Raw genomic sequence first — 26,270 nt, forward strand, 5'->3', positions numbered from 1 at the left:
GTTACCCCCCCGGGGAGGGGGGGTCATGACGTCTGTCTGTCGCTGCTCTCTCACGACGAGCTGATGTTTGTAAAGAGGCGTGAGCAGCAGTGGCGGCTCGCCTATAGAGGGCGCTGGGGCGCCGCCCTCCCGCCGACCGGCCATTTTTTTTTAAAATAATCTTTCTCATTTTGAAAATTAATCTATTTTAATTGCATTTGAATAATGCATTTACTTTAGAATATCTTTAGAATCCCCCATAATTAAATCTTCATTCACTTACATGTTCAACGTTCATTTTGGTGAAGTAGTTGTCTTCCGTGGGGCGCAGTTCGCTCAGCCCCACATGCCTGAATTATTAGCTAATGGTTCCCCCGTTGTTAGGCAGAAAAGTACATAATTTCGCCAATCAGCGTCGTCGAATTGTATGGCTTGTGGGCGCTCAAAATATAGCCCCAAGCGCAGTGCCACCGTCCACTGCGCGTAACCGCGCATTTGCCATTACCTCAGAGATCAGCAAGATGGCGACTTTGAGTACTGCTATCACTGTTTCCCTGTGAGTTCAGCTAGCCCCAAATTCAGTTAATTCTTTGCTTATGAATCCCTTCGAAAGAAGAACATTTGCTGAAAAATTGCAAGTAAAAGAACTCGGAGCAGAAAAGCCAGAAGTGAACATAACCCAACGAGCAAGAGAAAAGGATAGAGCCTACAAGAGAAGTTTTTCCAGAGTTTGGTTCAGGCTTGGCTAACTAGCTTTGGGTATGCCAATGCAATAAATTTGCTTTCCTTGTATGCTTTTTAAAACAAGTGTGTGTGATAGTTCGTGGACACAGACAGGGTTGACAGACCTGAAACATCTGTCAGAACGGATAAAAAAAACATGAGCGAGCAAGAGTGCATATGAACAACTGTGTGAAGCTAGCCATGCTAGAGGTAAGCAACTTCTATTTATTCCACTAGCCTATATGTATTTCCCTTGAGGTGGACACTGGTTGCAGACCCTCACAACCTCCCCCACCCCTTCCAAGTGTACTGTATATAGTTCTCTGCAAACCTATGGTGGGACCAGGCCTTCATTGTGCATATTGTATATAGTCCTCTGCAAACCTATTCAGTGTACATACTGCATATATAGTCCTCTGCAAACCTATGGTGGCATCAGGCCTTCAGTGTGCAAATTGTACTGTATGTTGTCCTCTGCAAACCTATGTTGGTATCATGACTTAAGTGTGTCTTCAACAACCACACACAAAAGTTTGCACATTTACATGAATTTTGTGGAATTCATATTTGTTTGTATTTGTCTAAATGCATACTAATGCAGACTGTACATATATTTATGAGTGAGGTTTACCAACACAATGGCTTGGCCGTAACACACTCACCCATTATCTCTATCTCTCTCTCTCACTCACACAAAGAGAGAGAAACCCTACAGGGGTTTAGAATGCAAATGTTCAGCCCCCCCTCAAATAAATTCCACCATCTGCCACTGATTAGTATCATTTTATTCTGAGGTTTACGGAAGCTTAGTTTAAAGTTTAAAAACTTTTAAAAACTATAATTTCATTCTTGCAATGTTTTGGTGTCAGCAATAAAAGATTAAAAGCTGCACTAATGTACTTTATTCATTGAATATATATATCTGATACATGGAGAACAGTCACTTGGTTAAAAAACAGCATTTTTTAAAAAAACAGCATTTTTCTAATTGTAATGGTTTTAAACTTGTGATGGCCCCAGTACCTGCCTGCTGTCCTGGCAGGTCCTTGTGGGTGGAGCTGAGGGCTGAGAATGGGAAACACCAAGCCAGGGCTACAAACAGCATGGTGGGACACTTGACTAAGTAAGACCAATGAAGGAAGCTCAATCTCTATTTTGAAATACTTTAGCTTTCTAGGAAAATACCATTTTTACTTGTAATATATTAGGGCTGTAACTTTTGGAGGGAAAACAATCATGGTGTTTTTTTCGCCCCTCATGAGACTACATTAGCATCAAGTGACCATTTTGTTGCAAGCTCATCCATGCTTCCTCTACTTTACTTAGAATGTTATTTTGCTTTCCGATGTAAGTTGCGCACTTTCCTTGCACATCTTTCCATTTCGTTAGCAGCGTACGTCTTGTGTCCCCATGACTGCATGTTGCACTGCTCTAATGAAAAGCGACAAATTAAAAGATACCGATATGCAGTCCCCCACCCTTTTCCTTTCCTCCCCCAGGAATCCATCTGTGCCGCCCAGTTGATCAGCGAGGACGAGGGCTTGGGTCGGCTGGCCCACACGGTGCTGGTCTTGGTGGACCTCGCGCCGACTGCTGCCAGCTACCGCCGCTAGCAGACCGGAGCCGCTAGGGGCGGACAGGCTGAGCACTGCTCCGTCCTTCTCTTAGCTCCATGTCGTCCACTGATTTTGCTGTCATCCAAAGGTCCAAAATGGTACCCCAAAAAAATCAATGAGACACTTGGACTGTAATCATTGGTTGTTGAAAGTGAAAGATGGATTTCTTCCGTGTTTACAAGTAAAAACAGGCGTTTAGTTCGATTTTTTTGGTTTTCAAGTAGGCCTATATAAATTATGCACATGGCAAGTGGAAGTCGAGCAACTTGTTTTAAAGGTGATTCATACTTTTTTTTTGTTAGGATTTTGAACTTTAAACATTTTTTTACTCGTCAAACATCTAATTATCATGCAATTGTTCATACGGCATTATCATTATCATTATCGGCATTATCCCGACCAACAATAACAGCATATGACCGCACTGAATTCATCAAAAAAAGCATGTATTTTCAATCTTTGTCAGTTCCATTCCCATTCCCTGTCGTCGTCATTCAGTAAATTCAAATAAAAAGCTATACATTTTGATTGACTATATGGGCAGTGACTTGAGTGTTGCTGTTTATTCCTGTGCCCATCAGACTCCATCCCACCTCTCATAATCCGTTGACGAAGAGAACACAGTCTATCTCTTGTTTAACAGTTCTACGGATAACTATAACCCTAACCCTCAACCAATCAGAACCCATTATGAAGGGCTCATAGGCCCTATGGTTCTTTTTAGCCCTGTTAAGCTCGGGCGCAACTTTGAAAATGCTTTGTATTTTTGTTTGTTTTTAGCTAAAAAGTCGAACGTTTTTTGTAAATCTAACAACATTGTGTGATGTTACATCAAATCCTGACGTCACAAGGGTGCAGCTGATAGAGCTGTTTATAGCGACCCCTGGAGTCCTGCCACGACAGGTCTTCACTGGAGCTGGATGTAGAGTTAGAAGCCGAACAATGTCATATGAGTTTTATGTCAACTATAACCTCTGGCCACTTAGTAGTGTCTCGACGGTGCAGTGGTGAGTGTTCTTGGATGGCAGCGCTCGAGACCGGGGTTCAAGTCCTGGCACACTCGATCATTCGGCCTGAGCGATGTCATGTGGTCTGAGTGACAAACATCATTCAGACCTAGATTGAGTGAGTGACAGAGTGATGTCTGAAGATTAAGCTTACTACCATGTGTATTTAATGTCAGATGTAATCCTCTCTATGACATCAAATCATGTACAATTTGAAAAATTCTAAGGGAAGGGGGGGGGAACTTTACTTTCATCACTATACAATAATGTGTCCTACTAAAAATGAACAAGAGGGGCCTTTGGTTCTTTTCTGTATTCTTATTAAGAATAAATCCTGTTTCCTTGAATCGAAGACCGTTAGAGGAACTGGGAGCTGAGTCCCATTGAACGGCCAAGGATCCCGCACGGATGAGCCCGTTACCCCCTATGTCTTATTCGATACATTTCGACAGTGGGTTTTTATGGGTTTTGGGGTTTTTCATGACGACAGTTAAAAAAAAACGACAGTGTTACCCTTTACGTTTCATTTGATAAAAACAACAGTGTTACCCCTTATGGTTTTTTCCCATGATGACTGATGAAAAACAACAGTGTTACGCCTATATTTTATTTGACAAGGACACTTTTTTTATTTTTTATATATGTTCTTTTTCATGACGACCAATAAAAAAACAACAGTGTTACCCCTTATGGTTTTTTCATGACGACCAATAAAAAGCATCAGTGTTACCCCTTATGTTTTTTTTCAGGACGACCAATAAAAAACAACAGTGTTACCCCTTATGGTTTTTTCATGACGACCAATAAAAAGCAACAGTGTTACCCCTTATGTTTTTTTTCAGGACGACCAATAAAAAACAACAGTGTTACCCTTTACGTTTCATTTGATAAAAACGACAGTGTTACCCCTTATGTGTTTTTCGCATGATGACTGATGAAAAACAGTGTTACGCCTATATTTTATTTGACATGGACACTTTTTTTTTTTATTAAATATGTTATTTTTCATGACGACCAATAAAAAGCAACAGTGTTACCCCTTATGTTTTTTTGACGACCAAAGAAAAACGACAGTGTCATCCCTCATGTTTCATTTGATAAAAACGACTGTGTTACCCCCTATGTTTTTTTTTTTTATGTTTTTTTTTTTTCATGACGACCAATAAAAATCGACAGTGTTACCCCTCATGTTTCATTTGATAAAAACAAGTGTTACCCCTTGTGTTTTTTTTCATGACGACCAATAAAAAACGACAATGTTACCCCTTATGTTTTTTTCATGACGAGCAAAGAAAATCAACAGTGTTACCCCTTATGTTTTTTTTTCATGACGAACAATAAAAAACAACAGTGTTACCCCTTATGTTTTTTTCATGACGAGCAAAGAAAATCAACAGTGTTACCTCTTATGGTTTTTTACATGACGACCAAAGAAAAACGACAATGTTATCCCTTATGTTTCATTTGATAAAAACGACAGTGTTACCCCCTATGTTTTAATTGATAAATATCGACAGTGTTACCCCTTATGTTTTTTTCATGACGACCGATAAAAAACGACAGTGTTACCCCTTATGTTTCATTTGATAAAAACAACAGTTACCCCTCATGTTTCATTTGATAAAAGCGACAGTGTTACCCCTTGTGTTTTTTTTCATGACGACCAAAGAAAAACAACAGTGTCACCCCCTATGTTTTATTTGATAAACATCGACAGTGTTACCCCTTATATTTATTTCATGACGGCCGATAAAAAACGACAGAGTTACCCCTCATGTTGACCAATAAATAACGACGGTGTTACCCCTGTCGACGTTTTTGCAGGGATCCGAACCTGAGCTGTATACAGTGTTAACCTCCGAACTTAACAATGCACCATCAAGACACCGGATAAAGTCATCACAACGGTTGTACTTGACTTTATAATTCGCATGAAATAGAGATAAGAGTCTTCCAACAGAAGACATCAACCGGACTTGAACCCCGGTCTCCAGGGGGATAGCTCACAGCACTCTCCACTACCCACTGAGATTTATAATTTAAATATGTCTGAGGTTATGACAATAGACAATAGATATGTGCAATAGACATGATAGCGTTTCGTTTTAAATTAAAGGTAATGTGTTTTCCCACAGAAATTGAGCCGCAATCTCCAATGGGTTAGGCAGAGTGCACCCCACTGCACCACTGAGGCGATAACAATACACAATAATCAATCATCAATAAAGAGGATATACATGGCATTAAAATGTATGTGTGTATTTATATTATTTCCCTATGTTCATGTTTCATGACGACCAATAAAAAACAACAGTGTTACCCCTTTTGATTTTTCATGACGACCAATAAAAAACAACAGTGTTACCCCTTATGGTTTCTTTCATGAAGACCAAAAAAAAATGACACTGTCACCCCTCATGTTTCATTTGATAAAAACGACAGTGTTACCCCTTGTGTTTTTTTCATGACGACCAAAGAAAAACAAGTGTTACCCCCTATGTTTTATTTGATAAATATCGACAGTGTTACCCCTTTTGTTTTTTTCATGACGACCAATAAAAAACAACAGTGTTACCCCTTATGTTTATTTTCCTCACGACCAATAAAAAACAACAGTGTTCCCACCTGCAGGACTTCATTATTCCGTTTCGTCCTCCTCGACCCCTCCGTCCATCAACAGCGTGTCTTCTTTCAATCCCCGTTTATCCATATCCAAAGCCGAAACTCATTGCAAACATTTTGTTCATCCGTTTGTCCGAGGAAATACAACACCAGCAACTCTCACGACCAGTGGCGGTGGGTCAATAGGGGGCGCTAGGGCGCCGCCCCTCCGTGAAATAATCACTTGAATATATCGGTTTAACTATTATATAAACTATTATCATTACGAAATCAATCAAAAAAACTACATAGCGTTTGTCCTCGATTAATTGTGTGACATGCTTGTCACTGCCAGCAACCATTTAAATGCGTCTGAACGTCAATGATTTGGGCTAGGCTACTTATTGGTCATTCGAAATAAAGCCCTCCTCCAAGTCAGGAGCGCCGGCCACGTTGTATTCAATGCAAGCTCACTAACTTTTTGCTGTCTATCAAGCAGAGACAGCTTTTCATTGGCGCACCAGTGTTCGCCCTCGGGTCGCACCAGTGTGCGCCCCAGGCCAATGGTATCGCTTTTCTTTTTTGTTATCACCATATGACTGGACAATTCAGCGAATCGATCAAATAGGCTACCTCCCTCAGCAGCATTCGCGCACCACAACTACATGTAGAGGGGAGATAGAATGCTAACTAGCAGAGAGTTGTAAGCACTTTTCCACCCTTTTCAGTGGAGGAATTGGATTCCCCAAGCAATGTTATACTTAAAAGGAGCAAGTAAACATATTAGTTTAGTCTTTCGGCTACTGTCCCATATTTCTAACGGCATCAAGTAGACATTGAGACTCACAAAAAATGGACGCTATAGGACAGTGATCATGATTTGTCTCAATATCAGAATAACAACAATGGGTCAAATAGCAATGGCTGGTGGAATGGCCATGAAGTAGGTCTGTATATGCAGTGTAAGCTTGTCCAGGCCCTGCAAGTCAGGATGTAGGGTATGAATCTGAATGAAAAGCAGGTAAATAGGTAGTGGCCATCCCCAAAATGCACCAGAATACAGGAAATCAAATCTATTAAATTTCCAAAAAACGGATATGGTATCAGACCCCCTGTCTGTTACTTTGCCCCACCAACATGTTTGATCGCCAGCCGCCACTGGTGACCAGTCACTGCGCGGTTTATCTTCTGCCAAAGCCGAAGCTACAGGCCTCCTGGTATCCATGTTATAAAATCACACAAAATCACACATAACACTCACCCTAATACCAAGATCTAACCTGACGCTAGATTAACCAAGCGCGGCCCGGGTTAGGTGCTGCAGTTTATCAGCGCTGCACTCAAGGGTTCAAGCCCCGCCAAGAAGACACTTCATGGCAGCCAAATGAAATATTGCAAACGGTGTCATGTGAAATGTAATGTCAATCATAAACTGCGTTCAAATCACAGCCCCCCCCCTCCCAGCTGCCCGTTTGACAGTTGGTTATCAGTTCTGGAGACATTGGTTCAATCCCCACAGACGACTTTCTCCGAAGGAATCCCGTTTTAGAAACGGAACGATCTCCTGTGATTGTATTGTCTATTATAATTTATGTTACAATACAGGTCCCATGCGAGACACCTCTGAAACCACATTTCCATGGGGATTTGAACCCATGCCTCCTGAAGCAGGAACCCTTAACTCTCTGTTCTGCACCACCGAGCCAACCAATAGGAAGAGCTCTGAAGTTTCACTTGACGCTACAATTAACACATCATCATTCTTTGAGTTCCCAAAGTTTACAAAGAGAGTGCTCCTGGTAGGACTTGCACCCATGTCTGCAGCGGAGACACAGTGCAGCTCTCTCGGTCCGACCACCAGGACAGGGAAGTTGATACAGTTGGAGTTTCTAATTAACATTATAGTACAAATGAAATTGTTTGTAGTTTCCAAGGAAACGTTTTTGGCGGGACTTGAACTGAGGTCTACAGTGCTGATAAACAGCAGCTTAGCTCACAGGACAAGCGCGTCTGAGACACGGTTAGCGAAACCATTGATATAAACTGCAGCTACCTCCAACCCACCGACGAGACAGCGGCAACGGCCAGGGCGGAGGTTTCAGTTGACCTTATAATCCCTGTGACATCATTTACTGTGGGTCATTATGTTTCCAGGGACAGCCTCTTGGTTGGACTTGAACACAGATCTGCAGTGACTGAAGCTTTCTCTCAGCTGGACCGTCCAGAGACCTGACATGTGGTAGGAGGTTATAATGTATATTACCCCAAACCCTACAGCACGACCCATAGATACCCCTAAACTCAACCCTGGAACCGAAAACCAAACCATAAAACCCCAATAATAAACCCTAACCCCAACCCCGGAACTAAAAATAAAACCCTCAAACCAAACATATTGGAACCTCTAACCCTAACTCAAACCCTAGAACCGAAAACCAAACTCCCAAATCCCAATCGAAAAAAAACCTAACCCTAAAACTGAAAGCAACCCCAAAAACCTAACCCATATGATCTCCTAACCCTCGAACCAAAAACCAAACCCTAAAACCTGACCCATATCAACCCTTAACCCAATCTTCATTTCCAGGTCGAACAAGTGGAGGTTTCATTGTGAAAACCGTCTTTATTTATCTCCTTTCTAAACTCACTGTGATTCATGCGATTGCATTTTGTGTTTCCGAATCTTGTATTTCTTCTATTTTCTAGCATTTACATTTTACATTCTGATTCAGGTTTCAAAATCTGTTAATAAACAGTTCAATATGACAGGGAATACTGTCCAGCCAGGGAACTCCTTAACCCCATAAAAGCAGCTATGAATTCTCTGCAGAAATATAGTCTGTAAATATCGTGCACGCACTCTTAACGAATCCAAGGAAACACGGGGAACAAGGATTATAACAATTCATTTTATTGATTTTTTTTTCCAGACAGACACATCAATTTCTGGACCACAGTAGAGGATGGAAACCTTTCACAAACATTTTTGTCGTTATTATTGTTATTATTATTTTTTGAAAATACAAATATAAAATTAGACTTTCCACATTTGAAATATGAGACCCCCATATCCACTTCCAGTATATTTTAATAACGGCGTGAGATCGTTGCTTGGGTCCCCTGGGAGATGCTTCCAGGGGCCACTCTCGCCATAAAAAGTTGCTTGACATAATAATAATAATAATCCAAATGAAATAAAACGGGGGTGAGTTGTTGAGATGGACAAGGCAAATCAGGAGCCCACTGAGGAGAGCTGTGAGGGGGCTCACAGCAGGGGGCGACAACACACACACACACAGACACACAGACACACAGACACACACACACACACACCCACACACACACACACCGGGTAATGACTGTTGATCACCGACCCGCCGCCTTGGCGAGCCGCCACGAGGGCGGAGCCACACGGTGTGTTCCCGCTCGGACCGTGACGACCGGGTGAAGTGTGTGCGTGTGCGCGTGTGTGTGTGCGTATGCGTGTTTGTGTGCGTGAAACATAAACGGTTGAGGTCCTTTATTTCTTTTTTAAGAGTGATGACCATGGGGTGGACGGTGCACTGTTGGGATGGAGGGTGGAGGTGGTGGAGGACGAGGGGAGTAGGCATGGTGGTGGAGGATGCTGGGATGCCTATTCTGCTTGGATGGACATAAAGAAGTCTTTTCGGATACACCTTGAAACAAGAGCTCAGGCTTCAGTAGTGGTACAATATCGGATGGGTTTTGCTGCGAGTTAAGCGCACGTATTATCGTTATTATCTTCTATATTTAATGACTAGCACCAATGTCAACAACATGTTTGCTCTGGGGTTCATTGCTACAAAAGAACCTATAGGCCTCGCCTGTCCGTCTGTCTGTCTGCCTGTCTGTCTCTCTGTCTCTGTCGTTCATCAGAACAGATGAAAACCTTTGTCAGCTTGCATTGGTTGAGAGTCTGTTTTCTGAAGGCAGATACAAGTGCAATATGATGCAACATGGAGGGGTTTTGGTTTGAGGAGGGGACCCCCGATCTGTTTTAGGGGTACACTGTTAGGCCGAGCACTAAGGGCCGGGCACTTGCCTAAGATTCAAGTTTAAGTGGATTAAGTGGTCGGCTGGCGTCCGCCTGGCCGTACCTCCTCTTCTGATAACGTCATTAGACCAACTACACCCTCCTCTAAATGGATAAACTAGCCTAGTAAGATGTATCACATTCATTAGCTGTGTGTCACTGTCAACACAAAACACGATTACTGCCACGGTGCCATGCTACCTTAAAGACCGCGCTACCACACAACGGAAACAAAAACAGAAACCATTCATCAATAGAAAAGATGGAATGGAAAAACCATTACGTGACATCCAGATTCTCCAACTTTTGTTTTTGTTATATTTATGAGGCATTATCATTAATCTATCTCAGTCATCTCTAGTATTTCTATGCTATATGAAACTGAAAATGAAGGTGAAGGAGCTACACTAGGATTTGTGTGATTATATTACAGCCTCTTACTCGATAATACAATTTAACGATAAACCAGTGAAGGGATAAGGCAAAAGCTGAACAAGACAAAGTTTCCAACAGAAAGTTAAAATAAAACACTCTCAATAACTCTCAAAACTGTGGATGATATACGTACATCTATATATTTAGTTAAAGATTTTATTATAAATAAAACAGACATTTGTTTTTAGCATTGTAATTACCTTACTTATTTCTCTAAAACTATGAATAGTATTGATGACGTTCGATGTACGTTTTCATGACATTTGAAAAGTTTTTGGTAGTTGTCATGTTTTTTATAAACAGTTTATTAAAGTAATGGATTTCAGTACATGAAATGTTTTCCTTTCATTCATTTATTGCTTTTCTGCGTAAGTGCTAACCTAATTTTAATACATTTTCCTAACTAACAAATTAACATTTCATCGTGGATGAGGTTTGAGTTGAATACAGTATCAACATATCTTTTGAATGAATTAAAGGGATATTTGCCAAACATTTAAACAAGTATATCTATTTAACAAACACACATAGCAACAACGACGGTCGGTTTGTTTTCCCCGCACCATGGGCGGACTAAAGTTTTCTGTCCCCAAGGTGAAATGCCCTACGGGGCCCCAATGATGCTAACTGCCCCGAACGGCTAACAGTGGAAAACTGAAACAATGTACAATCCCGACTTCTTAACTCCAGTTAATAAAAGCTGTGCCAATAGCTTTGCGCTATCCTGAAACCAAACAGCGTCCGTTGTGCTTGAGGAACGCCAGCCAGGTTAGCTGTGTAGCAAATTGTTTTAATTCTGTTAATTTGATTAACCGCAAATTAGTCGAGGCACGTGAACCGTGACATCCACTGAAGCGAAGGAGTCGAGATACCCTCCTCGGAACAGGGGAAGGGGCCGCTGCCGTCAACACAGGCTTCTGATGCTGTTGTTTTTATTAGCTATATTTACCTAAGAATTAGCATTTTAACCAAATATAATAAAAGGCTCCCGCTGTGAACCTTTTGGCCCGCGGCCGCCCAGTGGGCATGCCGCCCTCCAGCCTCCTCTCGGGGGGACATTAGGGCTGAGATCTCTCTGGCGTCTCGCTGCTGCAGCGTTGGGGCCACTTTTATGACACCATAATGGCATCAGATTTTATTGTCACTCAATTTTCGACGGCACCCGTTTTATATTCCTAATGCTTGTGTGATTCGCCCCCCGCTCTTCAGTGCTGTCCCCTGTGTCTGCGGAGATGTTATGTTCAAGTCAAACTTGGTAAAAACCCTCCAATAATCAGCCTGAATAAAGACTGAGCCATACGATGGTAAAACGACAGCAAATGTTTGTGTTTGTCATGAAAAAGGCGGTTTGCGTTATGGTAATGGCCTCCATTAGTCTTACGACGTCTGCGACTCTTTATGAATAATGTCTACAACTGAAATAAAATGGTGTTTCCAAGGAGCTAATATTAACATATCTTCATAGTAATAAAAACAAAAAACCCAGATTAAAATAGTTTAGTGAGTAGAGATGAGTGTCAAAGATTACTTTAACATTACTATTACTGATAGAGATGCTTTTATTATCTATCAACGGTATTGATAACTTCTATTGAACACTATAACTAATGTGATCATTCTGGGTCTGTGAGAACTTGTTAAAAAAATAAAAATGTTCTTTAATGCTACCTTCTTATTTGTTTTTTGATAATTATAGCTTGTGTCCCCAGTAAATTAAACAAATATATATTTTGCATATCTAGCGTTAGCTTTTAAGGTAGTATGGCACACCCTTAGGAAAACATTCGAGGGTGGGCATCCAAATAATGCCTTTTGTTCCGGTCCATCTTTACAGCCACAGTCTCCATCCACGAGTACTTTGGTTGATTGGAAACCATTGGGAGATCGTGCGGAAACTCGCTTAGTTCAGAGAAAAAACCTACTTCTAGCAAATTAGCTTTTTTTGTGGTTATTTTGTTGCTAGTATTAAACATGACCCATAGGGGAACTTCTATCTACTACTGCAGTAAATATGATACTATTAAGACGCACACGACACCCAGGGTGATGACAGGGGACAGGGAACAGCCAGCCGGGCGATCAAAGGTGAGAGGAACGAGGTAGCACTCGGCACTCTGTTTACAAGGTGATGCGACTTCTTTACACGCCATGAAGAACAAAAAACATTCGTTTTTTTTGGGGTGATGTGGAATGGAAAGAGGGAAATAAATAGATGTGCAGTACAATTTAATAGTATATTACAATTATTAATATTAACCACAAAGTATCAATAATCAGTTTGATTAAAATTGAAATCAGCAAAGAAGCATCTCTTTCTTTTTTTTATAGTTTTGTATTTCTTTTCTTTTTTTTACATTTGAACATTACAAGGGTAATTTCTTATTTAAATTATTACTTGATCACACCTTTATATCACTGACTGTAAAAGCATCCAGCATATTATTATTATTATTATTAAATCTTTTTTTTACCTGGTTTTTCGGAACAAAAGAGCAAGTAAGACAAAACTGGGTAAAATTGAACAACAGATACATATGCAACAGGTAGCGTTTTGGAGTACATACCATTCATTTCACCAACATGTTTAAAAAAAACCCACTGCACCCTGGAGCATATTATTAAAAGTCCCTCGATGGTTCAATCGAAAACCAGTACCAACATATTGTGTAGAAATTAGCAACTTAGAAACAGCAAAAAGAATCAGTGTCTTGTATTGGTTTTGTATAAATATCTTAGATGGGTCGTACACATAATGGAATTTAAAGGCATTACCTCAATACACTGCTATATATTACGCACTAGTTAACACACTATTTACCCACCTCAAAGCTCTGGAGAGCATGTCTTGTTCAGAGTAAACTACCCCAAATCCTCGGTGACATACCCATAGCACAGGACCGTTGTAAAAAGCCAACATATACATGTGCAAATAGAAATTGGCCTGTACTTTACTACTCACAGTGCAATGATTACCCACTTGAACTTTCAATGTCTCGGTACGTTTCCGCGCAAGAATAAATTAATCAATTTCCGCGCTAGAATAAGTTAATCCTGCCAATGATTCCACAGCTGTACTCACAGGTCTTGAGGTATGGTATCAAAATGGTTCCTAATTCATTCAGAAGGAAGTGAGGGAGAGATCGCCGGGGAAAGGCCCTAGCACGCAGCCCGGGAGTTGTGTCCAGCAGGAACAAACGATAACATGGGACAAACAAACCGCGTTCTCCCTCCAGAGTATAAAAGGATGCAGAGAGCACGGTGAAACGCCTGCTGCTTCAAGTTCAAATCGTCATAACTACAGGCCGTATTTACCAGGAAGCACGCGCCGAATTCTACCGTGCTAAAACCTTTTGAGAGGGCAGCTTCCCAGTTTACTGGCGGGTTTACGTGGTGTGTGTGCGGTTCTTTTACTTTGTGTAACAAACTGCGAAGATTACCTAACTGCAAGGAGGAGAATAGAATGTAGAACATTAACTCAAAAGTAATTTGCTGGACGGTTTTCGCTATCTACACGTTCTAATGGAGGAGGTAGCCAAAAACGATTATAAATAGGCTGTATTCTTCTGCTCGGAAAATATTGCTGAAAGGTTTGATGTAAAATGGAACAAAGAATTATGGCCATTTGTTCTTACATCCCTCTCACGTGATAGAAAATGTGGAAGAGAGAATCCTCTTTTTTAATAGACAATGTCACGTTCATTGTCAAAGATGTGCACAAATAAATAATCGAAACATATTTGACGAGAGTATACGTGTGAAATATAGTAGGCTATAGGTACGTTTTTGGATGGTTAAAACACATACAATTTATATACTATGAATCGTAACAAATACCAAAGGAACAAATGTAATAAAACGAACAAAAACGTAAACCTATTTTAAACGGCCACAACACAGTTCAGCAAAACAACCTTGTGGCGGCTAATTTGAACAAACACATTTTTCACATCACTCCGGCGCTCTGACTAACGACCATCTTTACCCGATGTCCTAACGACATCGGACGCTTATCGGACGCCATTTTGCGTTGTACGCAGAATTGTGCACACATATGGGTGGATCAGCAGTGCTTTTATCGGACACGCAAACGCTGTAGCGGCTCGGCAAACTGTTGAGTAAATACGGCCCAAGGAACGGTGTGCTTTGGATTCAATCTTTTTTTTTTTCATCTTTGAAATTATATCTTTAACAGTGAGACCAAAGATGCCAGCGAGGAACCTTCTCGTCGTCAAAACTGCGCTTGCTTTGCTTTACTCACCATTTGAAAATTTGCTGGTATGACACTTGTAAAATTATTCAGCAGAGTATATACACAGAGCTTGTGTTCTGTCGCACTGGCTTCCGTTTTCCAGCAGTAGGACGATAATTGTTTACGGATTTTTCTTTTTTTTTTTCTATTCACACGCTATAACATTTTCTTTGACACACCATCACAAAAATATGCTATTCTCTCATTAAGTTGGTTATATGCAGTGACTGGAATAATATGTACAGCTACATTTCTTTTCTTCAAGTTTGAATTCACAATGTAGTTATATGAAATTTGTTATAGCATATATATATATTTTCTAATCAACAAAACAACACTTATAAAAAAGGACCATAAAAATATTGGAGTCCTCTTTGTATTGCCCGAAAATAGGTAATTATGGTTAACAATGAGACGTCACAAGAATTAAAACCGCTACTTAGAATTATGACTAAGAGACCCTCTGCAATTTCATTGAATTTCATTGAATTTAAAATTAAATAATTTTCAGTCTTTTCACTCTCAATTGGCTTTTTGTGCATAGACACAACATTTCTCCAATTATTATTTTTTTTCCTTACTAGAATCGATAAAAAAGTGAAGACATGACTTTGCAAATATTCTTGGCTGTAACTCCCACCCCCCGAATTCAAACAAAACCCATTTCCACAAGTATACTATCAGGTCAAAGGAAATGACACGAGAAACGATAGATCAACTGAAACGACTCTCTATCAACAGGTCCGAACAAAAGGAAGGAAGAAGATGAGTGAAGTCGATTGGAAACATACCAAACCAGGTTAGCTTCTAGAGGTCTATAGTACAGCAGGTGTTCCTTTTTTTCTGAGATGACTAACTTTTTTTTTTCTTTTCTTTTCGTTTCTTCGTACGGTCTGGGGTTCCCCGGGGTCTTCCGGTGGGAGGGGTGGGTGGGGGGGGGGGCGGGGGATTGGGGGTGGGGTTGTGGCAGGGCCGAGGTGTTGGTGGCCCCCGAACATACAGCCAACTACACACCTCAGCTCGTCTTCCTCACCACACCAGACACGCTCTGCCGACAAAACAGACACACAATTAGGACCCGGATCAGGTTAAATCCCTAAATAAAAACAAAACATGACGAAAGGTTTTTTTGAAATAGAAAAAAGGAAAATGTTTAGTTTTTTAAGTTTTGAGAAATGGTGGTTTGATTGAGTCTCATGGTTCTCATTCTCAAACTTACACATTTCTCATGTGTTAGTTTGAGAATGAGAACCATGAGACTCAATTAAAACACGATTACATCACAACAAAGGGGGGCAGGCCAAACAGCGGATTATTGGTTATATTTCTTTGTTCTTTCAGACTGTAGTATAGAGTCAGTATTTATAAGTAATGATAATAAGCTAGAACTATGAGGGGGGGAAGATGGAACGATAGAAGTTTATAAAGAATAAAGTATTAAAGACCAAACACCATCACAAACGAGCGAGGCTAGTTCTCCGGTCAAGCTCCGCCTATCAGCTGACCAACGCGGCCCAATCAGACGCCCTGATCGGAGGTCGATCTAAGACCTTCCATCGTTAAGTGAGCAGAGTGGATTCCCCCCACTGCCCCCCCCCCCCCAGCCTCCACACACTCCGGCTGGGCTCTGTGTGTCACCTTCCCCAGGGGTCCAGAGATCAGCCCGACCCCACGGACCCCTGGGGGGGGGTTCTAAGTGCTCCTGCCCGTCACGTTGTGGAACGCTGTACTCGACAGCCTGGAGCCACGCACCGCTACGAGAGCGCGACCGCACCGCGACACTCAAGCGTGTGACCGTTACATGCACTGCATGGATACGTCCACGACACGGGTGACTTCTGACAGACGTACGCAGAGACAGGTATCTGCATCCTAGGTAACCGCCGCGGTACGCTCCAGTGATTTATTTGCAGTAGAGCAGACTTGTTAAACTAACTGAGGAAGATTGCCAGTAATCTTCCACGTTTTAGCGCAGATATTTGAACATCAAATATCAAGGGCACCGTCTGCTATGTCTCTCTTAATGTTTCCATAAGTCGGGCAATTTCCCTGGAGTACACAAATAACGTACATTAGCGTGTACATAGTGTGCGCGTCTTCAACGCACACCAGCTTGCAGCTAAAAGTAGAATTAGTCAAAAGTTAATTAAACAAGGAAGGCATGGAAATGAAATTAAAGGCGTAGAAGAAGAAGGACTAAATGTTGACCACTTTAAATGTAAATGATTTCCGTAAATTTCTAATGTGGGTTAGCTTTGCACAGACTTGACGCTCATTAGTATAAAGCTACAAAAAAAAATGTTGTATTATATTTATCATAATAACACATCATGTTAGTGACGCAGCTTGTACGTGTGGCTTGAATTTTAATAAAGTAAGTATGGAAATCGGTCCGACTAGAAAGATGACCTGGGTGCCAACCGGTTCAGACTGGCCGAACCGGTTCAGAAGGCATCGGGCATGGATGAGCCCGACCAGATAGAACTGGGCTAGGGGACTGGGCTCAGGGACTGGGGGGTCCCAGAGTAGGGACCGTATCTCCGTCCTACGCCAGCGTCTCGTTTAAACTGAAGAGTCCGGTTTAATTAATGTCCTGAATAGCTTAGTGCTGGATGTTAAGTAGGAAACACTGGCAATGTTTAGCATATTATCGGCACATTATTTGCATATTAAGAAGGGGAGCAAAAACCTCTTGCACCCAAAGCAGTCAGCGGACATGCACATAGAAACACATGTTAGTGCCAGGTAATGTTAACGCCAGGTAATGTTAACACCAGGTAATGTTAACACCAGGTAATGTTAACACCAGGTAATGTTAATACCAGGTAAAGTTAACGCCAGGTAATGTTAACACCAAGTAACGTTAATACCAGGTAATGTTAACACCAGGTAATGTTAACACCAGGTAATGTAATTGCCAGGTAATGTTAACGCCAAGTAATGTTAACACCAGGTAATGTTAACACCAGGTAATGTTAACACCGGGTTATGTTAACACCAGGTAATGTTAACACCGGGTTATGTTAACACCAGGTAACGTTTAAACCTATTCCTGTTAACACCAGGTAATGTTAACACCAGGTAATGTTAACACCAGGTAATGTTAAAGGGGTGATATTATGCCACCAGGTGTGAGTGTGATTAGCCATTACATGTGTTTTAGTGACATCATAAGTGGGCGTGTCCACCTGGACGTACGCTGGATGAGCAGTCTACCTGCCTGACCAGTGGACTGTAGCGAGTCCTGCTCACCTATCCATCAGGTGGACACGCCCCCGTTTGTGATGTGTGAGGGACTGAAACACGGGGAGAGGCCCATTCATCAAAGGGCTTGTAACGGCTAATCACACTCACAGCCGCTGGCATATCATCAGCCCTTTAATACTGTGAGTGTTTGACTCGCCGCACGCACACGGTGAAGGCATTCGAGTCAACGGGGAGGAGAGGTTCTTCAGGAGGTAAACAGGATGCGTTGAAGGAGGATGAGGGGTCTACAGAAGGCAGCGCTGATATTGGGAGTGTGTGCGGTAATTAAATGAATGAAATACCTCTGGTGCGACCGAGCCACGGCTCAGTGGTATCCGTTTGTGAAAGCTGTCGCAATCAACGGGCCCTAAAAGTGTAAGGTTAGTAAGGGGTCAGTAACATTCAGAGGAATACTGTTAGTGCACAACATCACTTTGAACCGGGCGGGCATGAATGGCTACTTCGTATCGATGCCACTGATCGAGTTAAGGCGTCAGAGCGCTGTTTGAAGACATGTTGTTCAATGTGTTTCGGTAAGTGTCTTTAGATATGTGTGTTCGGATCCCTGAACTACAGGAGTCCGATAATACTCTGTTATTCGAATTAAACCAATTAGACCCAATGTTTCCGCTTTGCTGTAGCCTCGTGTGATACCCATTCATGCCCACGCAGTAGTCATCATTTCAATTCAGACGAAGCAGAGTTTCCCGACAGCTGTTGTTATGATCCTGTTGTTCTTTCTCTGTGTGATCAATATGTTTATGTAGGTCAGTGATCAGACGTTCCGCTGAAGGGAGACAGGAACACCCGACACAAAACTACCCACAGGTTTGAATGGTTTGCTATCAGTCCACCTAAACAGAATTATAATCAGTTGAAGGTTTTCAAAAACAGATATAAACAAAAGCGATTCACCCGAACCTCGTCTTTGTCCAGAGATTCATATATTGTCCATGAATGAGGTGATAAGGATATTTGGTTACCGATGTGGTGATATATTGTAAAGGCCTTTATCAGGAGATGCTTTTATCAAACGCGGCGTACAGAACTTATCGATTGACCTCAGATCCTTGAAGGGTTACGGGGTCGGAAGTCAGGGGTCAGAGGTCAGGGGTCAAAGGTCAAGGGGCGTCATGCTTAGGGACATTTTCATGAACGTTCAGATGAGACATTCTTCAAAGCTACTGTACTCCGGGTCCCAGAGGGAAAAATAAAATAGTTTTGGACGGACGCCTGTGGGAGACATGAATTATGAGGTAGGAACGAGAGGACAGAAGAGATGCCAAGTACATGCTAAGTGCATGCTGAGTGCATGCTAAGTACATGCTAATTACATGCTAAGTACATGCTAAACACATGCTAAGTACATGCCAATTAGGACAGAGCGTGTGAGAAGCGGGTTGAAGGAACCCTTCAGATCACAAACAGCAATCGATGTGCATCGTTTGTGTGAATCATTTAGACGTCGTTCTTGTCGATAATTGCGGAAAAAAAACGAAATGTGTCATGGAAATGAAAATCAAAAGAAATTGTGTCACATGCTGCAAAACGATTGAATCTAAGGTGATGAGCTGGCAGGTATAAAAATGACAAACAAGAAATGAAGGCATGAATACGAAGTAAAGCAATCAGTGGTTTGATAGGGAGGGGTAGGAGCCAGAGATGGAGGCTCAGGGGGAAGGCACAGGCCTGCTCTAATCTAAAACCATCTCGCACAAGGAGAACATCACCATCCACAGACAGACAGACAGACAGACGGGAGCGGCAGGGAGCAGCAGATAGGTGAATGCTGTCGGTTTCTCATAAACGCTTGTGTTATTTACAGAGCAATGCTGTCTATTACCGGCGTTTCGTTTTCCAGCGAATGGGTGAGCCTCCATTAGACGCCACGGAGTCGGCCATCTTTTACCGACAAAGGGTAATGGAATGTCCGATACGATACGCAGTAACGTGTCGCATCGTTTGTGTTGCTTACCCTCGGCGCGGTTTGTACATGATTGGCTGCTGTTGTGCGCGCTGGGACTGTTCTGTGCTACGAGCGGCGTTTCTAATAACGTCGTTTTAAAAGGACGTTTGTGTTGATTAAACCATGAAAACATGCGGGTGAGATGAAGCGTGTTTTTTGATCTGGAGTGGGCTGTTGTCAACAGCTGTACGTCGGAACCCTTCCTGCCTTTGATTTACATATCAAGCACAGGCTTTGATCCTGAGAGAGGGACGGTGCACCCAGAGACGTGTCACTGAGGAGCCACTTGGGGCAGTAGGGAGCAACCAGGGACAGTGAGGGCTAGGGCGAGGGCCAGCCAAACTCTGTGCGGCTCCACTCTTGGGTGGAATCCGTTCAACCATCCGGTGCTGAACAGGGACACTAAAGCAGTCCATGTCACTTTGCAAACGTGTAGAAGAATGCAACAGATTGGGAGTAAATACATTGAGCGGAAATACATTCCCTCCTTTCTATGCCGCGCGAGAGAATGTTTGAGTGCAGACGATTCATTCCAGAAGTGTGTTCTTCTGAGTGTTTAGTTTTTTTCCTCTAATAACCCCCGGCTGATGGCCACAGTCTTCCATATAATGCAGCGGCAATTAAAGTACAGCTGGAAACACAGAGTGCACAGAATCTGCAACAAAGAGCTCGGCTGGCAGCGCTGCACGCGGGGAGTGATTGCGGTCGATGACGAGGATCACGGATTACACAGGAGCTTGCAGCACGAGTTTGCTGTTTTTACAAATGTCGCAATGAGAGTAAAACAGCGACAACGGCGAAACCGCCAGAGATGCAGAGGAAGCCGCTGCAGCTGCCAATCCATCCCAGGTCTGGGCTGCCGCGGTGGGGGTGGGGGGGTGGGCATGCTAGGAGCGCCAGGAGCGCCGGGCTAACCACGTCCGCTCTCCCATCGCCTCGGGGGGGGAGGCAGAGACGGGAGTCGGCAGCAAAGCTATTATTGACATCTAAGTCGAGTTTAAAGCTTTATCACGTCGGGCCAGATTGAAGGTTTCCTTTTCTCCGGGCTGGTCGGGGCAGTGGCTCAGCGCCGGGCCTCCTCCTCCGCGGGAACTTTAATTTGAGCCACAGGGTCTGATAACAGAAAGAGATGAGTCCTTTGGTCTTTCATTCTCCCCCGCCCCAGGATGTGGCGGGAGATGACCTCCCCTCCAAGGGCAGAACGGCCGTCAGGGAGAGTAAGTGGCCCCCCCGAAACCGCGAGCCCCTCTTCAGCCAAGAGGACCCACCGTCTGGCCGGGGCGACCCGGGACCGGGAAGGCCGTGTAAACACCGATCTTCATGGAGATTAGCGTTTTGACTTTCGGAAAATGTTTTTGTGAACGGCCTCCCGAAAAAAAACTCAGAAACTGCAGCCTGACTGGAATAGTTAATATTTGCCCAGAAATGACTAATTCAATAGCTGTTTGTTGTATTTAGTCATGGCTACATCTGCATGCAATTAGTCTGGTGGTTGGTGGGCCAATCAATCATCGAAGCTGTGCCAATCTGTGCATGCTAAGGCGCTATCTGGTGCTGTAGCATGTAGCAGGCTGCTAGCATGACTTCATGAGACAGAGGGGATGAGAGTGGTGGTGAGAGGATGGTGAAGAAGAGGAGGGTGGAGAGAGAGAGAGCGTTTTTAAGCAATGCTCCCTGACTCTTTTTAATCGTGTCACTGCATTATTAGTGGAGTATCTCTGTTCTTATAGTCTCGTGCTTCTGTTCCTGCACACTGAGCAGATGCCGGTGGCTCCGCTGTTCCAGAGATCTTCTGCGCGTCGCAGAAACACGCTCAGGCTCTGGCGTTGGCTGCCAGTGGGACGGGGCTCAGCGGGAATCCTAACCGAGCCCGTCAGCGCATTGCAGTCGGTACGGGGGGACGTACACGCTCACGCAGTCCGTGGGACCGTCGCGCGCGACAGAAAAACAGCACAGCGACTGCCGCAGCCAAAGACCTCGAACCCTTCCTTTGAATCATCTCGGATGCTACGGATTCTGCTGTTAAACATCAAGAAACATCCGCTCAGAAATGAGCAAACAGAGAGCAGCGTCGCTTGCGCCGTTGCTATCCTCTCTGTGATTCGTTTAGCTGGAATAAGCCCCGCCCAGTGCCTGAAATGCCTCAGAAATCTCAACAGTACGTATTTGTAATAAGCCGGCTAGTTCTAAACCTACTCACAGTGATGCTGGGGCCGAAGCCGGCTCAGACTCCTAGCCAGTATGTATTCATATTAAGCCGGCTAGTCATAAGCCTACTTCACAGTGATGCTAGGACCGAAGTCGCCTGACTCCTAACCAGTACATATTCATATTAAGCCGGCTCGTTTTGAGCCTACTCACAGTGATGCTGGGGCCGAAGCCGGATCAGGCTTCTGATCAGTATGTATCCATATGAAGCCGGCTAGTTGTAAGCCTACTCACAGTGATGCTGGGGCTGAAGCCGGATCAGGCTTCTGATCAGTATGTATCCATATGAAGCCGGCTAGTTGTAAGCCTACTCACAGTGATGCTGGGGCTGAAGCCGGATCAGGCTTCTGATCAGTATGTATCCATATGAAGCCGGCTAGTTGTAAGCCTACTCACAGTGATGCTGGGGCCGAAGCCGGCTCCAGGCTGGGGGCTGGCGGCGCTGATGTAGTTCCCCACAGCGGACTCCTGGCTGCTGGGTCCGTACAGGTCGGCTACGGGGCCCGGGCTGTTGGCCCCCGGGAACCCACCGGGTCGGGAGGGGTTACCGCCTGGGGGAGGGAGGGGGGGGGGGGGGGGGGGGGGGGGGGAGACGCTCAGGTTCTCTGTAAAGACACGATGCTGGACTACAGACTGAATTACACACTTTACTACACACTGCTGAACTACACACTGAACTATAGACTGGACTACACACTGAACTACACACTTTACTACACACTGCTGAACTACACACTGAACTATAGACTGGACTACACACTGAACTACACACTGAACTACACACTGAACTACACACTTTACTACACACTGCTGAACTACACCGAACTACACACTGAACTATACACTGAACTATACACTGGACTACACACTACTGAACCACACACTTTACTACACACTGCTGAACTACACACTTTACTACACACTGCTGAACTACACATTGCTGAACTACACACTGTTGAACTACACATTGAGCTACGCACTTCCGAACTACACACTGGACTACACACTGACCTACACACATGTGGTTGAACTACACACATGTTTTACTGCACACTTGTTGTTGAACTACACACATGTTTTTTTAACTACACAGATGTTGATGAACTACACATGGTGTCGTTGATGTTGTCTACACACATCACCGTTTTCATAAAACACATCAACAGAATCAGAAAATAGCGTAATTTTTGCACGGCACTTTGTGCCTTTGCTTGCAAAATGATTATCATTACAGTCAGGAGACCACGTTTGAGCCACCAGGGTTAGGGTCAGGGGACACAGACGAGGGGTCCCCAGAGAAGCACATGCTGAGAGGACACCCCTTCGACAGACTCATGCATAGGAGACAGGCAGGCAGCTAGAAATACTTCCACCATGCTTACATTCCAGAGGTTGCAAACCGGTGTCATGCATCGAGAGAACCTGGCTTCTTCTGTTTGCCCTCGCCTATTCGATCGCCTGGTTAAGTCAGACTTGTCTTTGGGTGCTGTTCCCTCAAAAACGTTGGATGTATATTTGTGTGTGAATGTGAGTCGTTCATTAGACCTGAGATTGGCACCAGCATGTTATCCGAGGTGCGATATTGAATTTTCTAGTAATATATATATATGCCAGGAATGAATCTCAAACAGAGAATATGGAAGATGGAAGAGAGAGGGACTTAGAGAGAGAGAGAGAGAGACACAGAGTGGGAGAGACGAAGATAAATTGAGTTAAAGACCAAAGAGACTGGAGGGAGGGATGAGAGCGTGAGAGAGAGAGAGAGAGAGAGAGAGAGAGAGAGAGAGAGAGAGAGAGAGAGAGAGAGAGAGAGAGACAGAGAGAGAGAGAGAGAGAGAGTGAGAGAGAGAGAGAGAGAGAGAGAGAGAGAGAGAGAGAGAGAGAGAGAGAGAGAGAGGGGACAGACAGAGAGAGAGAGTGAGAGAGAGAGAGAGAGAGAGAGAGAGAGAGAGAGAGAGAGAGAGAGAGAGAGAGAGAGAGAGAGAGAAGGAGAGAGAGAGAGAGAGAGAGAGAGAGAGAGAGAGAGAGAGAGAGAGAGAGAGAGAGAGAGAGGACAGACAGAGATCAATGACAGAGAGAGAGAGACAGTATAAGTGAGGGGGGAGACCAGAGATGCCACAGTGAGCGTAACAGAGAGCGAGGAGGAGCAGCATTAAAAGCAGAACATGACCACTTGACATCAGATGATGAGCAGGTCCTGCTGAAGATGAAACGGGGGGCCACGCCAGCCCCCTGACAGACACTAATAAGAGGTGTGTGGCAGTCCAGAGCCCGCCCTCGTCCTCAGAGCCCACGCAGCGAGACCAGGACATTAGCTAACCTTCCTCCAAACCAAACCATCTCCTCTTCCTCTTCCTCCAACACCTCTTCCTCCTCCTCCAAACCGATCAAACTCCTCCTCCTTTTCCTCCAAACTAAACCAACTAATATTCCTCTAAATCAAACTAACTGCTCCTCTACTTCCTCCAAACCAACTCCTCCTCTGCTCCTCAAAACCAAACCAACTCCTCCTTGAAACAGGAAGTGAGTTACAACTTTAAGTTCACCGTGTCAAACACACTCCTTGGTAAACAAACCTAAAGGCAGGTATCATCTAAATGGAAACAAACCCAAACCGAAACAAAGGGTTTGGATGTGCTAACGCTAATGCTGCGCTAATGACAGGATGCTACGCTAATGCCAGGATGCTACGCTAATGCCAGTTATGCCAGGCTTATGCCAGGATGCTACGCTAATGCCAGTTATGCCACGCTTATGCCAGGATGCTATGCTAATGCCAGGATGCTACGCTAATGCCAGGATGCTACGCTAATGCCAGGACAAAGAGCTGCCTGCTAATACACTTGATTCGGATGCCGAGCATATCGACGATGGCTACGCTGCTTCTCCACTGAACTGGTCTCTCTCCACAGCACAGGAGGGTTAGCGATAGCTTAGCGAACCGCTACGTAGCGACCGCGGCGCATCGCTCTTATCTCGCCCACCCAGCCTTCTTATTAAGTAATTAAAGCTATTTTCAGTTGAAACGACAATTCCACATTACACATGATTGGTGGCCCCCATTAGTGTTGAGCTGGCAGCCGCTCTCTCTCTCTGTGAGAGGCCAGCTTTATACCGCTACCTCCCCAACACCTCCTCACGCTTCACCTCCTTCTGTCCTCCTCCTACTCTCCTCTAGACTTCTCCTCCTCCTCCTCCTCTCCTCTACACCTCCTCTACTTTCTCCTCCTCCTCTCCCCCTCTCCGCCTCTTCCAGCTCTCCTCTCCTCCTCTCCCCCACACCTTTTCCACCTCCTCTCCTCTACACCTCTCCTCCTCCCCTTCACCTCTCCTCCTCCTCCTCCTCTTCACCTCTCCTCCTCCTCCTCCCTCACCTCCGCCCCCTCTCCTCTCCTCTCCTCCTCCCCCTCTCCTCCCCCACACCTCTCCTTCTCTCCCTCCCTCTCCTAAACATACGTCCTGTGCAGTTTAGCGGTTCCAGCCGTGGAGGCTAACAATAAGTCCTGCTCATTAGCTCGCTGTGCGGCTCTCTGAGCGTGTCGCTGTGTGACAGGCAGCCACCTCACCACAGCCCTTTACATCCTCCCCTACTCTCCATTCACTGCCCACAGCTGCTCTCCTTATATTAAACCCGGCTTGACTCAGCGCGTTCCCTCTCCCTCTCCCCCAGAATGCCTTGCTCTGCGACAGATGCCAGCAGGACGACAGCGACGACGACGCGAGGAGGATCGCTGAGGGGAGCTCGGGATGGTGCTTTAGTGCCGAGCTGCCAGGGTGTATAACTACCGTCGGGGAGTCGGCACAGAGTCCATACGTATCGTCCCGCTATCGCTGCTCACCGCAGGGAACATTTAGGTCTGTTCTGTTTCCCCTCACCGCGATGAATCTTCCTGGTTCTTGTTTGCTGGCAGTTACGCGTCTCCTCCACCCCTCCTCCCCCCCCCCCCCCTCCTCCCCCCCCCCCCCCCTCCACCTCCTCCACCCCCCCTCCCTCCAGCTTGTTCCTCTCTCCCGTTGAGCACCGCAAAACTCCCTTCAGGATTAGAATCCTCCTCATCTATTCCACCTAATGAAGCTCGGCAGAGCTGCGACGGCACCGAGCCCCCTCGCCGCGGTGGACCCCCCCCCCCCCCCCCCCCGCGACGCTCCGCGCGCCTTACGTAACAGAACCCCCACGGACCCCCTA

The 26,270-nt window shown here is 44.4% G+C and overlaps 1 protein-coding gene across 2 annotated transcripts in view; it reads right to left on the minus strand.

The window, feature by feature from the left end:
* Nucleotides 1-8,821: 8,821 nt before the first annotated feature.
* The window catches only part of msi2b (musashi RNA-binding protein 2b), a gene marked incomplete at its 5' end in the record, with an annotated part of 20,733 nt that continues 3,284 nt past the window's right edge, over nucleotides 8,822-26,270 (minus strand). The window contains 3 exon segments of one of the 2 annotated variants that reach the window (XM_030361288.1): nucleotides 8,822-15,712; nucleotides 18,213-18,277; nucleotides 22,481-22,635. In XM_030361288.1, the coding sequence (XP_030217148.1) occupies nucleotides 18,236-18,277; nucleotides 22,481-22,635 (197 nt within the window). 2 annotated transcript variants of the gene reach the window in all.

The sequence above is a fragment of the Gadus morhua genome, chromosome 7 (assembly GCF_902167405.1).
Source record: "Gadus morhua chromosome 7, gadMor3.0, whole genome shotgun sequence".
NCBI classification, from domain to species: Eukaryota; Metazoa; Chordata; class Actinopteri; order Gadiformes; family Gadidae; genus Gadus; species Gadus morhua.